This window comes from Pteropus alecto, unplaced genomic scaffold (genome assembly GCF_000325575.1).
Source record: "Pteropus alecto unplaced genomic scaffold, ASM32557v1 scaffold88, whole genome shotgun sequence".
NCBI lineage: Eukaryota > Metazoa > Chordata > Mammalia > Chiroptera > Pteropodidae > Pteropus > Pteropus alecto.
Window position 1 is genome coordinate 14,683,247 of NW_006494611.1, and position 15,250 is coordinate 14,698,496.

Consider the following 15,250-nt stretch of genomic DNA (forward strand, 5'->3'; position numbering starts at 1 on the left):
TCATCTCATCCTATGACCACTGTGTCCTCTCTTCAAAAATAATCACCTTAAGTCATTTTGTTATGCTTCCAAAAGTAGAATTTTGTTAATATACTTATATATATGTATGTTTTTTTAAAAATTAAGTGAGATTCTACTACATGGCATTGTTTTATAAAAATTAAAGTTTTATAAAAATTAAGTGAGATTCTACTACATGGCCTGTTAGTTTTCACTTAATAGAGCTTTGAGATATTTTTATATTAGCGTATATATATATATCTCCCTCTTTAGCCGCTGCATATAATTCCAATGTTCAAATGTTTCATAACATCCACACACTGATAAATGTTTAGGTCATTTTCAGTTTTTGTTGCTGTTATAATAGTGCTGCAGTGAACATCTTATACATATAACTTTATAAACTTTTGCAAGTATAACTCTATTTAAAAATGTAGGTAGGTAATAACATAGCAGAACTTCATTTAAGTGGCCATTAAAAGCCTTTGAGTTTGGTATGTTATGATACAGAATCATTTAATGTGAGACCTTAGAAGAAACATTTGATCATCCTAGCCAACTTTCTCATTTTACAGAACCTGGACTGGTTAAGCACTTTGTCCAAGCAGTCAGTTGCCATGGTTGCTTGGTAAAGCTGGGGTTAGAATCTAAATTCCCTGATCCCTCAACCCAAGATTCTTTTCACCATTTTATTCTATTCCCTCCAAAATCAATCACTTTCAAATTCTAAGGTTTGACTTTTATCAACGGGTGTAGACTTCTATTTATAAACTGAATCACAATATATTAGCTGACGGTTTAGAATATACCTATTGGGAATCGTAGATAAAATAGTCAGTTTCCAAATGCACCTAATTAGTCTATTATTGTTTCTAATATGTCTTTTAAATTTATTGCAAGATAACATTTGAGAAATAGGTTTTTAAAGATACAGAGCCAGACACATGATGTATAATCTTCAGTATCGCTTAGCAGTTTTAGAAGTTATAGGCATTGGTAGGACTTAACTGAGTGCTACAATTTTATCAAAAGCAGTTTCTTAATTCTAGGTTTTCCTTTCCTGAGAATTTTCAGGAGATCCTAAGGTTCCCTCCCCCACCCTTGTCACCTTTATTGAGACATAACTGACATATAACATTGTGTAAGTTTAAGGTATACAATGTAGTGATATTATACACATATATATGATCCTAAGGTCTTGAATGCTACTTGTCATATGTTGCGATTAGGTTAAGTTCTGTTTTCATTATCTGTTTTCTTGTAGAATCTTTAGACGACTTGACTAATCTAGTGGTAAAGTTATTTTCTGAAGTAGAAAACAAAAATGTCCCATTGCCAGAATTCCCTGAACACCCTTTCCAGGAAGAACACCTTAAAGTAAGTGCATATATATTTCTTTTCTTTTCTTTTTTTTAATTAATGGACTTAATATATACCTAGTTTACCAAAGAGCAGATGGAATTTTTAATATTTATCTGGATAATCAATTTCACATTTGCTAGGAACATGTATTACCAAAAAGATACCAATTTGGTCTGATCTTTGCTTGCTAATGGTAGTTTTGGTAGCTATAGCCTGTAAAAGCTATGCTGTAGTGCCAGAAGGCAAGCATCCAGAGTATGTAGCTGCGTGGCCCAGGGGACCAAACAGACTACATACCAACTATATGACATTCCACTAAGAAAGAGGCTGGGTCATTTATTTCTTTATAGTCAGTATGATTTTCTCTGGCAGTTGATTCTCTCCTGAATTTGGGATTCTTCCATGAAAATTGGTATTATTCATAGTTTGTTAATATTTTATATAGTAGGAGTTGTACATAGTGAATCTTTTGTGATTTTTTTTTTCCCCAGCAAATTTACAAAATAGTACCCATTAAGGATATTAGGAATCTTTATGTGACATTTCCCATACCTGACCTTCAGAAATACTACAAATCAAATCCTGGTCATTATCTTGGTCATCTCATTGGGCATGAAGGTCCTGGAAGTCTGTTATCAGAACTCAAATCCAAGGGTAAGTCTCTTGGGCACCAGCTTCTGAGTGTAGTACCCACCATATCTTTTTACTCTGGCTGTCATTTCTCTCAAATATTTCCTGTGAAAGAACAGTTTTGGGTGAGACTGGTTTTGGATTTAAGAGAGGATGAGGTGGTGGTTGTTAGTGTGCTTTGTTTTTTTGCTTTGTTGTTTTTTTTTGTTTGTTTGTTTTTTTAATATATATAATTTGTTTTACTCCTCAGTATTGAGCAGTGAAGTTTAGATATTTCACAAAATATTGTGGTGCATGTTTTAAATAAAAAAGGAGTTAAAAAATGCAAGCTCACATTGGATATTCTTTACCATTTCTGTGAAACATTAGTACCCATTATTTATTTGCCTGTTCTTATCCATCAAACCAGAGGGTGTACTAGGATCTAGTCAGTAGATGATTTCTAAAGCCCCTCTCAGCTCAGACTCTGCATTTACATAACATTTATGCACAGTGATATCTACTCTCAATTTGGGAACTGACTTGACGAGTCCCAAGGAAAGCTCCCAACCCAAAAATCCCTTGAGTCTTTTGCAGTGTTCGAAACTGTTTTTCTGAACTTTTTTCTAATTTTTTTTTCTCCACTGTTTTCTGTAAGAGGTCTGTTCTTTTGGGAACATACACTATGAATTTATAAAAAATTCTTTATCTTAGAAGAAGCTATCCATGCATTCATGTTGACGTCCTTTGAATGTTACAGGTTGGGTAAATACTCTTGTTGGCGGGCAGAAGGAAGGAGCCCGAGGTTTTATGTTTTTTATCATTAACGTGGACCTGACTGAGGAAGGATTATGTAAGTATTGACTTTTTTGTTTTTGAATGAATTTTAACTTCATATGATTTATTATTTTTTTAACTTCTTTATGTTGTGGATCTCTTTTATGTTGTAAAGCTATAAACACTTTAATTCATACGATTTATCCATTGTATTTTTCATGTGTAACATGGCCTTCATTTCATGGTTGATTTTCCCACCTTAACGACTGATCATTATGTCACACTTGTAGAATGTGGACTTGGCTTTTCATTTACTCATTTACTGCCCCAAAGCCCCTCTGTCACATATCCCAGAGCCTGGAGGGCCATGTGTGTGGGACCTTAAAACCCAGGCTCAGGGAGGTGAGAACTTCCTTTCTAAGAGGGACCCTCTTCTCCTTACCTGGCTTTACCTTAGGAGTGAGCTCACTGCTTTAAAGGATTTGAGGACTGAATGGTTTTTAAGTGTGCCCCTTTTTTCCAGTACATGTTGAAGATATAATTTTGCACATGTTTCAATACATTCAGAAGTTACGTGCAGAAGGACCTCAAGAATGGGTTTTCCAAGAGTGCAAGGTACTTTTGTTTCGCCAAAATTTTTCTTAAGGAAAATTTTCAGAAAACATGTATATGTGAATTAATTTAAATTTAAAACCCAGTGAAACTTGAAGTTTTTTCTCCTAATCTAAGTAAAATTTTGCAGTGCATAGTAACTTTAGTTAAGGTTTAGCTGTACTAGTCTGATTGGCTGCCTGGGGCACAGCTGAGAGTTAAGACATCATTATAGCCTTTTTCAGGAGGGAAAAGGGAAGAAACTGAATTGCTTTTCTATCCCTCAGAAGAAAGCCAGCACTTTCTTGAGCTTGTATCTATCAGGGCTTACTTTACTGTGCCTGAAGCTGCATGAGCTCCATCATTTTCAGATCTGGTTATAAAAGTCTGTAGGAAACTCTCAAGGAAAGAATGAATTGTTTTATATATGATCATGGTCTTAAAAGTGATTTTATTATTCTATATATGGAAAAGCTTGGCTATCTTTTTTTCTTTTTTCTTTTGATTCTTTTTTTGCATGAAACAAAAGGTATTTGTCTTTCAAAAAGTTTAAGTCTTTTAAAAGGGTTTAAAAAATATATGTACTTTATATTTAAGGCCTATCAAAATTCTGAAATATAGTTTAGGGTGAGAGAAATCGTCTTTATCTAGGTAAAATTTCAAGATATAATCTCTGAAATTTATGACAGTAAATTCTAATCTGTGTGCAATTCTCTGAATGGGTTAACAAAATCATCATCTGTGCAACTGTTGGATCTCACAAGGTTTTTCCACACAGTTTTCCTAATTCTTTGACTAATTTGGCTTTAGAATCATATTCTATATTTGTTATTTTCATCATGTTCTATACATTTCTAAATCCAGCATAGCAATTTTATAGAAAGCGTAATAAAACTGAATATGGAGTAGAAAGTCTAGAGTGCAAACCAAACACTAAAAAAAAGGTATTTTAAAATAATACTTAACTTATGTCTATTTGGATTAACTTCCCATTTTAGGACTTGAATGCTGTTGCTTTTAGGTTTAAAGATAAAGAGAGGCCACGAGGTTATACCTCTAAGATCGCAGGAATATTGCATGTAAGTTTGCTGTTATTTTACTGTATATATTGGTTTGTAGAGTATTTCAGAGATCCTGCATATCTTACTTACAGTACGACATAAATGATAAAAATTGAAGCTGCAGTATAAAATTTTAGACTTTGAAGCAATCAGGCAAACCTTGATGTCAAAACATGCTTAAAAAAATCTTAATTTCTATCCTAAAAATTATCATTTGTAATATTTTTAATTACATAGGAATTTTGCTTATTGGCTTTAAATATTTTTCAGTCCTACAGTGTATCAGTTGCTAATTATGTTAAAGCTATAGATCATTCACTTTTCTCTATTTCCATTGCTACCACCCTAGTCTGAACTACCACTATTTCTTACCTGGGCTACCATCATAGTCTCTTACCTGGATTCCCTGTTTTCTTTATTGTCCCACCATAGTTTATTTTCCTGGCCTCAGTGATCCTGTGAAAACCAAAATCAGATTGTTTCATTCCTGTGTCAAGTCCTTCAGTGGTTTCTCATCAGAGTTAGAATAAAATCCAAAATTTTACCTTGGCCTTCAAGGTGATCTAACCCCAGCCTATCTGATCCTATTCCATACCACTCCCCAGCCCACTTCTCCTATTCTCATTCTACTTCAGTGATACTGTTTACCTAATCTTCGAGCACTAAGTTTATTCCTCCCTCTCAGGGCCTTTATATTTGGTGTTTTCCCTACCTGGAACACTCTCTGATCTTTGCATGGCTAGGTTCTTCTTTTCCTTTGGGTCTCCACTCAGATGTCTCCTCTGCATATAGACCTTCCCTGACCTCCCAATCATACCCCTGCCCCTTTTCAATTTTCTTCATAGCACCTATCAATATAATGACAGTATCCGTTTATTGTCTGCCTCCCTCCCGGTTAGAATATAAGCTCCTTAGAGAACAGGGACATCATCTATCGTACCTACCATTGTGTCCACAGCAACACCTAGAACAATGCCTGGTACAGAGTAGGTGTTCATTAAATATTTGTTAAATAAATCATTCTGTCTCAGTATATTAAAAGTTGCTCTTACTAAAAAGCATCTTCTACATTATTTTCTACATTAGCTGAAAATATAAACCATTTTCCCCCAATATCAACTTTCTAAGTGCTTGTCTGATTTCATTCCTGGAAATTTAAGAGGAAAATTCTGTTCATAAAAACACATGTACTTTATATTAAGAGTCCTATAGGTGTCAGCATTTAACCATCAAATTTTCTTCATTACCAAGAACTCAGTTTTTAGCCAGAAATAGTACTCATATTCCTTCCTGGAAAAAATTGCGATTTTGCTCTCTATAATGTAAGTGTATTTGGGAATTAACTATATGCCACAATATGAAACTGCTTAAAGTGTAGTTGTAAAGAGAAAAGATTGAGAAAATATTCTAGTGGAATAAAATTTTATTGAAGGAAAGAGGGGGGTATAAAATAATGGATTTGATGTATTAGAGATCTATTTACTTTTTAATAAGTTAGCCTTGCACATTTTATTTTTTTATTTATTCATCCATCCATTTATTTATTTATTTATTTATTACTTTTTTAAAGTATTATCCCCTAGAAGAAGTGCTCACAGCTGAATATTTACTGGAAGAATTTAGACCCGATTTAATAGAGATGGTTCTCGATAAACTCAGACCAGAAAATGTCCGGTGAGTCACTCCACAGATTTTACTGTTACATATTCAATTTTTAATAATGATCAGAATCTGAAAATTTGAAATTGTGAGTAAAATGTTTTAAAACTTTTTATCAAACATGATTACAAAAGTATAGAGAATAGAATAATGAAGCAATATCAAACTTCAACAATTGGTACATGGCCAGTCTTTTTTATCATTACCTACCCTTCCTCACTTATGCTTCCTCTACACTGAATCGTTTTGAGGCAGTATCTCTAAAACATGAAGACTTTTTTTTTTTTAAACATAATCATAATTTCATTATCATGAATAAGTAATAGATTGTCTTAATCTGGCTTCATCTTACCTCAGATGCTCACGGTATCAGCTCACCTATCTGATTTTAGAAGCAAGTGAGGACACCCTCTTTTTTTTTTTTATGTGAAAGTCAGGATTATAATCTCAGAATTCTTCTGACCAACCGGTTGTTAACCAGGAGATCAAAAGTTGGAGGATTTTTACAGTAACAGGTATTCCTATTAGAAGAGGGTCAGCCCTAAAGAGATTATGAGCTACCCCATGATATTTCTGCCTTAAAATTAAATTTAATTTATAGTTTTCTAGAATCAAATAATAGAATATACTTGATCAGCACATATTTTGTATTTTTAATTTTTCTCCTTTGTCAAGCACATATGTCCAAAATTCTCCTGGGAACTTGGTGATTGCATAAGTATGTTTTAGACACAATTATTTTTTGAATAAAATCAACCATCTGGTATAACTTTTTGAAGAAAAAAATCCTTCTGAAAGAACTACTCTATCAGTCGTTTTTTTCTAGTTACCTTTGTTTGAAAATTTTCAGACATAGTCTAGCAACAAACAATGAGAAGATTAACAGAAATATTATTAGTGGTTACACAAATCTATACAGGTGATAAAATGACATAGAACTATACACACACATTGTAACAATGTCAGTTTCCTAGTTTTCATATTGTACTATAATTTTGATGATGTAGCAATTGAGATAAACTGAGTGAAGAGCACACAGCACTTCCCTGTACTATTTTTGCAACTTCCTATAAATTTATAATTATTTCAAAATAATATTTTAATGTAAAAAATTAATTGAACAAGAACAAAATAATAAGTAATTAATTTAACCAATTAAACAAGACCTCTACACAAGAAAACTACAAAACAGTACCAAGAGAAATTAAAGAGGGGCTGTGTCGTCAAGCACACGTCGTGTATCTGCCAGCTCAGGCTTGTGGAACGCCATGAGGCCAGTGGGCCTCATCCAATCAGCTGAAGGCTTAAACAGAACAACAGACCGACCTCCCCTGAGTGAAATGAAATTCTAACAACAGACAGCCTTCGGATTTGAACTGCAGCATTGACTTCTCCTGGGCTTCCAGCTTCCTGGCCTAACCCACAAATGTTGAACCTTCCAGCCTCCATACTCATACTTTCCGTGAATGCCATTATGGCCAGCTCAAGAGAAATTACAAAGTCATCAAGACACAGTCCTCATATCACAGAAACTGACAGTGTACAAGGAAAGGCCTGGCAGTGCCACCCCCACCACCCCGAGTGCCCCCTCGCCCCACATATTCCCAGACCTAGCACTGTGTAGCCCCAGGAGAATTTGCATAACCAGTACTGAAACATAAACCATGGCCAGTACTACAGTCAGGCACTGAGACCGAGGGGACCTGATTGTGAACTGAATATGAACTAAGTGCGGAGGGGCAACAGCTGTGTCTTAGTCGCCCGGGTTGCAAAGTGGAAGGCTGAGACATGGACACGAGCAGCAACCCCTACCCACCAACCCAGAGTGTGTCCTCCTTCCACCCCATCTCCTCCCACCCCATCTCCTCCCAGACCTAGCACCACGGAGCCCCCACAGGAATTTGAATAAATGGTACTGAAACAAAAATCCACTGTCAGACTGGGGCTGAGGGTAGCTATCGTGACTCGAATATTTATCACAGGAAAAAAAGGCATTAGCCTCAAAGCAGAGATCCAAGATGCTTAGATGCCACCTACTAGAAGTCAAAAGAAAAGTACCTTCTTACCAACAGGCTAAGTTTTATTATACAGAGACAACTCTATATAATGTTCTTTCTGGAAGAAAAAAAAAAAAGGCAGAATACACTCCCATTAATGCCCAGGTGGAGAAATAGTCCATCAAACACCATGAACAATCAAGGTGACAAGGCAGCTCAGAAAGAAAGAGAAAAATCTCCAGAAAATAAGCTTAAAGACATAGAAATATGCAATTTAAATGACAGAGAATTCAGGATGGTACTTCTGAAAAAACTCAGTGAGATGCATGAAAAATCTAATTGACAGTTCCAATAACTTAGGATCAAAATAGACCAACAAAATGAATTTTTTAGTAAGGAGACTGAAACCCAAAAAAGAACAAAATAGAACTTTTGGAGATGAAGAGCACATTAAAAGAGATGAAGAATGAAATAGCAAGCTTAGGAAACAGAGCTGACCAGATAGAAGAAAGAATCAGTGATATCAGAAAGAATCAGTGATATCAAAGACAGAAATCTGGTAATGAATGACTCAAAAAGAAGAAGAGAGAGACCTGAGAATGAAAAAAATATAAAAGAACTGTACAAGAACTATCTGATGCCATCAAGAAAAGCAACATAAGAATAATGGGTATACCAGAAGGAGAAGGAGCATATTCAAACTAATAATTGATGAGAATTTCCCAAATCTAAGGAATGAGCTGGATCTTTGAATCCAAGAAGCAAATAGACCCCCAGTTATCTCAACCCAAAAAGGCCTTCTCCAAGACACGTTACATTAAAATTGTGCAAAATTAATGACAAAATATATAGTAGCTGAAGGAAACTGGACTTTAGGGGTGGTAAACACAATAGAATATATAGATGTCAAATTATAATGTACACCTGAAAATTATATAATTGTATTAACCAATGTTACCTCAATAAACCATAAAAAAGTTAATGACAAAGAATTTTCAAGGCAGTCAGGGAAAAGGAGACAAAGGAAAACCCATTAGACTATCTTCGGACTTCTCAGCACAAACCTTACAGGCAAGAAAGGAGTGGAACTAAATATTCAAACTATTAAGTGAAAGGAACTACCTGCCAAGAATAATATATCCAGCAAAGATTTCTTTTAGATATGAAGGAGAAATAAAGACCTTTACAGGTATACAAAAGTTGAGGGAATTCTCTGCTACAAGGCCTGAAGTTCATTCCACTTGAAACAAAAGGACAAAAATAACACATAAGTATGAGTAAGACAACTAACAGATAGAAGCAGAATAGTGCAACCCTTATTAAGAACGGGGTAGTATAACCTTAAAAGGAGACATGAAATAAAGCTCATGTGGAAGAAAATGGACCACTGTATATATGTAACCATCCTTTACATAATCTTAATTATCATCAAAAATCCAGAACATAATATAAAACAAGATAGACCAGAGGGAAAATCCACAAAACCCCACCAAATTAAAATAACAGACAGAATCACAAGGATGGAGTAACAGTGGAAACACCAAGCTACCAGAAAACAAAAGATAAAGTGGTTATAGGAAAATCTCATACTTCAATAATCACCTTAAATGTAAATGGACTGAACTCACCAATAAAGGCACAGAGTTGCAGATTGGATCAAAAAAACAAAACCCAAACATATGCTGCCTGCCTTCAAGAGACACATTGCAGCTGCAAAGGCAAATATAGACAAAGTGAAAGAGTGGAAAACAATATTTCAAACAAATGGCATCCAGAGAAAGTGAGTGTCACTGTATTTATATTTGATGAAATAGACTTCAAGATAAAAAAGGTACAGAGAGATACTGATGGACACTTCACAATGATAAAAGGAACCATACATGAAGAAGACATAACACTTATTAATATCTATGTTCCTATCCAGGAAGCCCCAAAATGTATAAAGCAACTACTAACAGAACTAAAAGAAACTGACAAAACACTATTGTATTAGGGGACCTAATTACCCCACTGTTGGATATGGATTATTCAAACAGAAAATCAATGAGGAAATAACATCTGTAAATGATACATTAAACCAGTTGGCTATGATCAACATTTACAGAGCCTTTCATGCCAAAACAGCTGCTTATACATTCTTCTCTAGTACACGTGGAACATTCTCAAGGATAGACCACATGCTGGAACACAAAACTAGCCTAAACAAATATAAGTAGTTTGAAATCATACCAAGCATATTCTCTGATCATAATGCTTTAAAGCTGGAGATCAACTGTAATAAGAAAGCGGGAAGAATCACAAATACATGGAGATTAAACAACATGTTACTGAAGAACAATTGGGTCATAGAAGAAATAAAAAGAGAGATCAAGAGATACATAGAAACAAATGGGAATGAAAGTACAGCATATCAGAACTTTTGGGACACAGCAAAAGTGGTAATAAGAAGAAAGTTCATACTATTACAGGTCTAAAAAATCAGGAATGAGCCCAAATAAACAGCATAACACTATATCTTACAGCCTAGAAAAGAAGAACAAATGAAGCACAAAGTTAGTGGAAGGAAGGAAATAATTAAAATTAGAGCAGAATTAAATGAAATTGAGAACAAAATGACAGTAGAAGAAATTAATGCCACAAAGATCTGGTTCTTTGAGAAGATTAATAAAACTGACAAACTCTTGGCTAGACTCACTAAAGGAAAAAAAAAAAGACACAAACAGAAAGAGAACTTAAGACAAATACCACTGAAATACAAAAGATCATATGAGAATACTATGAAAAGTTATATGACACCAAATTTAATAACCCAGAAGAAATGGACAAGCTTCCTAGACTAAATCATGAAGAACTGGAAAATCTAAATAGACTGATCAGCAGTATGGAAGTATAAACAATCATCAAAAACCTCCCCCAAAGTAAAAGTGCAGGATCAGATGACTTCACCAGTAAATTCTACCAGACAAAGAAGATTTAATACCTATTCTTTTCAAATTCTTCCAAAAAAATCAAAGAAGAGACAATACTTCCTGATTCATTTTATGAGGCCAATATTACTCTGATACTAAAACCGGGTAAAGATAACACAAATATCTCTCATGAACACAGATGCAAAATTCCTAAGTAAGATTTTGGCAAATTGAATGCAACAACACATTAAAAAGATTATACACCACGATCAAGTGGGCTTCATCCCAAGGGCACAGGGATGGTTTTAACATGCACAAATTGATTAATGTAATACACCACATAAACAAAAGAAAGAATAAGAATCATATGATTATATTAATAGATGCAGAAAAAGCCTTTGATATAGCATCCATTTATGATTAAAACACTTAATAAAATGGATATGGAAGGAAAGTACCACAGCAAAATAAAGGCAATGTATGACAAACCCTCAGCTAACATTATATTTAATGGTGTAAAACTAAAAACCTGCCCCCTAAGATCAGGACTGAGACAAAGCTGTCTGCTATCACCACTGTTATTCAATATGACATTGAATAATGTCATATTGAATAATAGGAAGTCCTAGTGAGAGCAATAAGGCAAGAGAAAGAAATCAAAGGCATCCAAACAGGGAATGAAGAAGTCATATTGTCACTTTTTGCAGATGACATGATTCTCTATATAGAAAGCCCTAAAGACTTTACTAGTACAATACTAGAAATAATAAATACAGTAAAGTTTCAGGATGCAAAATCAGTGTTCAAAAATTCATAGCATTCCTATACTCTAATAATGAATTTTCAGAAAAAGAAATGAAAAAAAAAATCCCTTTGCAGTTGCAACAAAAAGAATAAATTACCTAGGAATAAACGTAATGAAACATGGGAAGGACCTATACAATGAAAACTATAAGACACTATTAAAAGAGATTGAAGAAGACACAAAGAAATGGAAAGATATTCCGTGTTCTCGGATTGGAAGAATCAATATAGTTAAAATGACCTTATTACCAAAAGCATTATACAGATTTGATACAATCCCCATCAAAATCCCATTGGCATTTTTTAAAGAAATAGAACAAAAAAATCATCAGATTTGTATGGAAGCATAAAAGACCCTGAATAGCCAGGGCAATCCTAGAAAAAAGAACAGGACTGGAGGTGTCACTCTTTTTGACTTCAAATTATACTACAAAGCAACAGTAATCAAAGTGGCATGGTATTGGCAGAAAGACAGACACACACACCAGTGGAACAGAATTGGGAGTCCAGAAGTAAACCCCCGTGTACATGGACAAATAATTTTTGACAAAGGAGCCAAAAGCTTACAATGGAGAAAGAAAAGCCTCTTCAATAAATGGTGCTGGGAAAACTGGAAAACATCATACAAAAGAAGGAAACTAGACTGTTGTCTATCACCGTACACTAAAATTATCTCAAAATGGATCAAGGACCTGAAACAGTAAATTGCATAGCAGAAAACATAAGAACTAAACTCATGGACCTTGGACTTAAAGAAGATTTTATGAATTTGACCTCAAAGACAAGGGGAGTTAAAGCAAAAATAAATGAATGGGACTACATCAAACTAAAAAACTTCTGCACAGCCAAAGAAACCATCAACAGGGCAAAGAGGCAACCAACTGAATGAGAGAATATATTTGCACACATTGCCTCTGATAAAGGCCCAAAATCCAAAATATACAAAGAACTCATACAACTCAATAATAACAACAACAAAAATAATGCAATTAAAAAATTGGCAGACCTGAAGGACCTGAATAGATACTTCTAAGAAGACATACAAATGGCCAATAGATATATGAAAAGATGCTCAACTTAATAGCAAAAGTTGAAAAGCACATGATATCACTTATATATGGGATATAAATCTAAAGCAACCAACAAACATTACAAACAAACGGAGACTCATGGACATGGACAGTGGATTAGTGGTTACCAGAGGGAAGTGGAGAGGGGAAAGGAAGAGAGGAGTGAAAGGGGTCAAATATTTGGTGACAGAAGGAAATTTAACTATGAGTAGTGAAAACAATGCAGTGTATATACAACATACTGTTGAATTGTATTCTTGAAACTTATTGGATTTTATACATCATTGTCACCCCAATAATTTTTAATAAAGAGAAATAGATCATTGTCACCCCAATAATTTTTAATAAAGAGAAGAAATTAAAGACCTTGTGCATAGATTAGAAGACTTGATATTAAGGTGTTAGTCTTCTCCAGTCTGATTCACAGACCCAGCGTAATCATAATCAAAATCTTAGTAGGCTTTTTTTTTTTCTTTTAGAAATTGGTAAGCTGATACCAAAATTCATGTGGATATACAAAAGACTTAGATTAGCCAGAACACTCTTGCACAAAAAAAAAACCCACAAAAGTTGGAGGATTAAAGTACTAAATATGAAGACTTACTATAAAGCTATAGTAATTAAGACATTGTAATATTACCTAAGGATAGACAAATAAATCATTAGAATAGAACAGAGGATTCAGAAATAGGCCCACACAAATATGGTCAATTGATTTGTTTTTTACTGTGGTAAAAAACATAAAAGTTACCATCTTAATCATTTTTGACCCATTTCCCATTTGCCCGGAGAGTACTCAGTAGCTGTGCCTGTGGCTGCAATGTTTACTCCAAGATAACTTGTGAATTACGGTCCTAACTTTACCCCCAAAGTTTGCTTTTGTTATTACCCCCAAAGTTTGCTTTTATGATTATTTTTGCATCACTCTGGCACATTGATAGTTTTTGGAAACAAATGACATCATTCTATCTAATAACATTTTTTTTATATAAAATATAAAAAAATCAAGTATTTCTTGATTGTGAAGATGTCAAATCCTAGAAAATGTAGCATTTCTACACATGATGTTAAATGAACACTGGCAGCAAGGTACACTTTTTTTTCTAAACAAGAAAAAGATGAGGTGTACAATTCAATAATGTTAAGTATATTCATATTGTTGTGAAACAGATCAGAACCTTTTCATGTTGCAAAACTAAAACTATGCCCATTAAACAACAACTCCTTTTCCCCTCCCACCATCCCCTGGTTACCACCGTTTTATTTTCTTTTTCTATAAATTTGACTACTTAGATACCTAACGTAAGTAGAATCATACAATATATCTTAATTTCACTTAACATAATGTCCTTAAGGTACATCTCTATGTAGCACGTGACAGGATCTCCTTCCCTTTAATACTGAATAATATTCTATTATATGTATACGCCACATTTTCTTTATCCATTCATTGTTGGTCAATTGATTTTTTTTTTTTGGAAGAAGGCATTAGCATAATTAAATTGGGAGTCTTTCAACACATGATGCTCTTTCATTTTCCATTATCCATATGGAAAAAAGGTGAAACTTGACCTTTATCTTACACTATTCCCAAACATTAATTTGAGATAGATTATAAACTTAAATATAAAAGCTAAAACTATAACACTTCTAAAAGAAAACAAGAAAATGTCTTTTAAACCTTGAAATAGGCAAAGAATTTTTAGACCACAAAAAGCAGTAAAGAAAAAACATTAATAAATTAGACTTCACTGAGATAAAAACTTCTGCTCATAAGGTTATTTAAGCATTTGCTTACATGATTAAAATATACTGAAGAAAAATACTCAGAACACATGCTAAACCATTTTCAGCAAGTAAAACTGTTTAAGTATTTGTATTTTTCTTAATGTAGCTTATACATTCTAAAAAAAAAATCAACCTAAATCTTGCTGAATTTTATGACAGACCTTCTAAAAAAAAAAAATACCCTCCTATTGGCACAAGGAAAAAGAGCTTTAAACTTGATCATAGAGCTCACTAGATTATTAAGGTTGCTTTCAGGAACCAGTTATGTGTGATTTTGTCACCTACTAGTCATGAGATCTTTGATCACTTTTTTCTTCAACCAATGTTTATTGAATAGCCAATGTGAAACCTCAGAGTTCAACATCCTGCAAAGGGGACGTATGACAAGTTAACTTTACATAATGTCGTGAACACTGGCTCTCATCTAATTTCCTTGAAACTTGCCCATCTGCAAAATGACAGTAGTAATTTATCTTCCTATCTGATGGAAAATGATTTAGCAAAGCTGAAAAGTGTTATACAAATACAAGGTAGCACTATTAAGACTATATTACTTGATAAAGATGTGCTTTTTTTTTTGCATGAAAAATGATTTAAATTATGTTTATATAATCCTCGCTGCC

The 15,250-nt window shown here is 33.9% G+C and overlaps 1 protein-coding gene across 2 annotated transcripts in view; it reads left to right on the forward strand.

Annotated features, from left to right (window-relative positions):
• The window catches only part of IDE (insulin degrading enzyme), a 99,651-nt gene that overhangs the window by 54,645 nt on the left and 29,756 nt on the right, over positions 1 to 15,250 (forward strand). For both annotated transcript variants that reach the window (XM_006925948.3, XM_025042249.1), the window contains exons 6-11: positions 1,265 to 1,377; positions 1,854 to 2,016; positions 2,732 to 2,824; positions 3,272 to 3,363; positions 4,338 to 4,418; positions 5,971 to 6,074. In XM_006925948.3, coding sequence (XP_006926010.1) covers positions 1,265 to 1,377; positions 1,854 to 2,016; positions 2,732 to 2,824; positions 3,272 to 3,363; positions 4,338 to 4,418; positions 5,971 to 6,074 — 646 coding nt within the window. The remainder of the gene's footprint in view (positions 1 to 1,264; positions 1,378 to 1,853; positions 2,017 to 2,731; positions 2,825 to 3,271; positions 3,364 to 4,337; positions 4,419 to 5,970; positions 6,075 to 15,250) is intronic.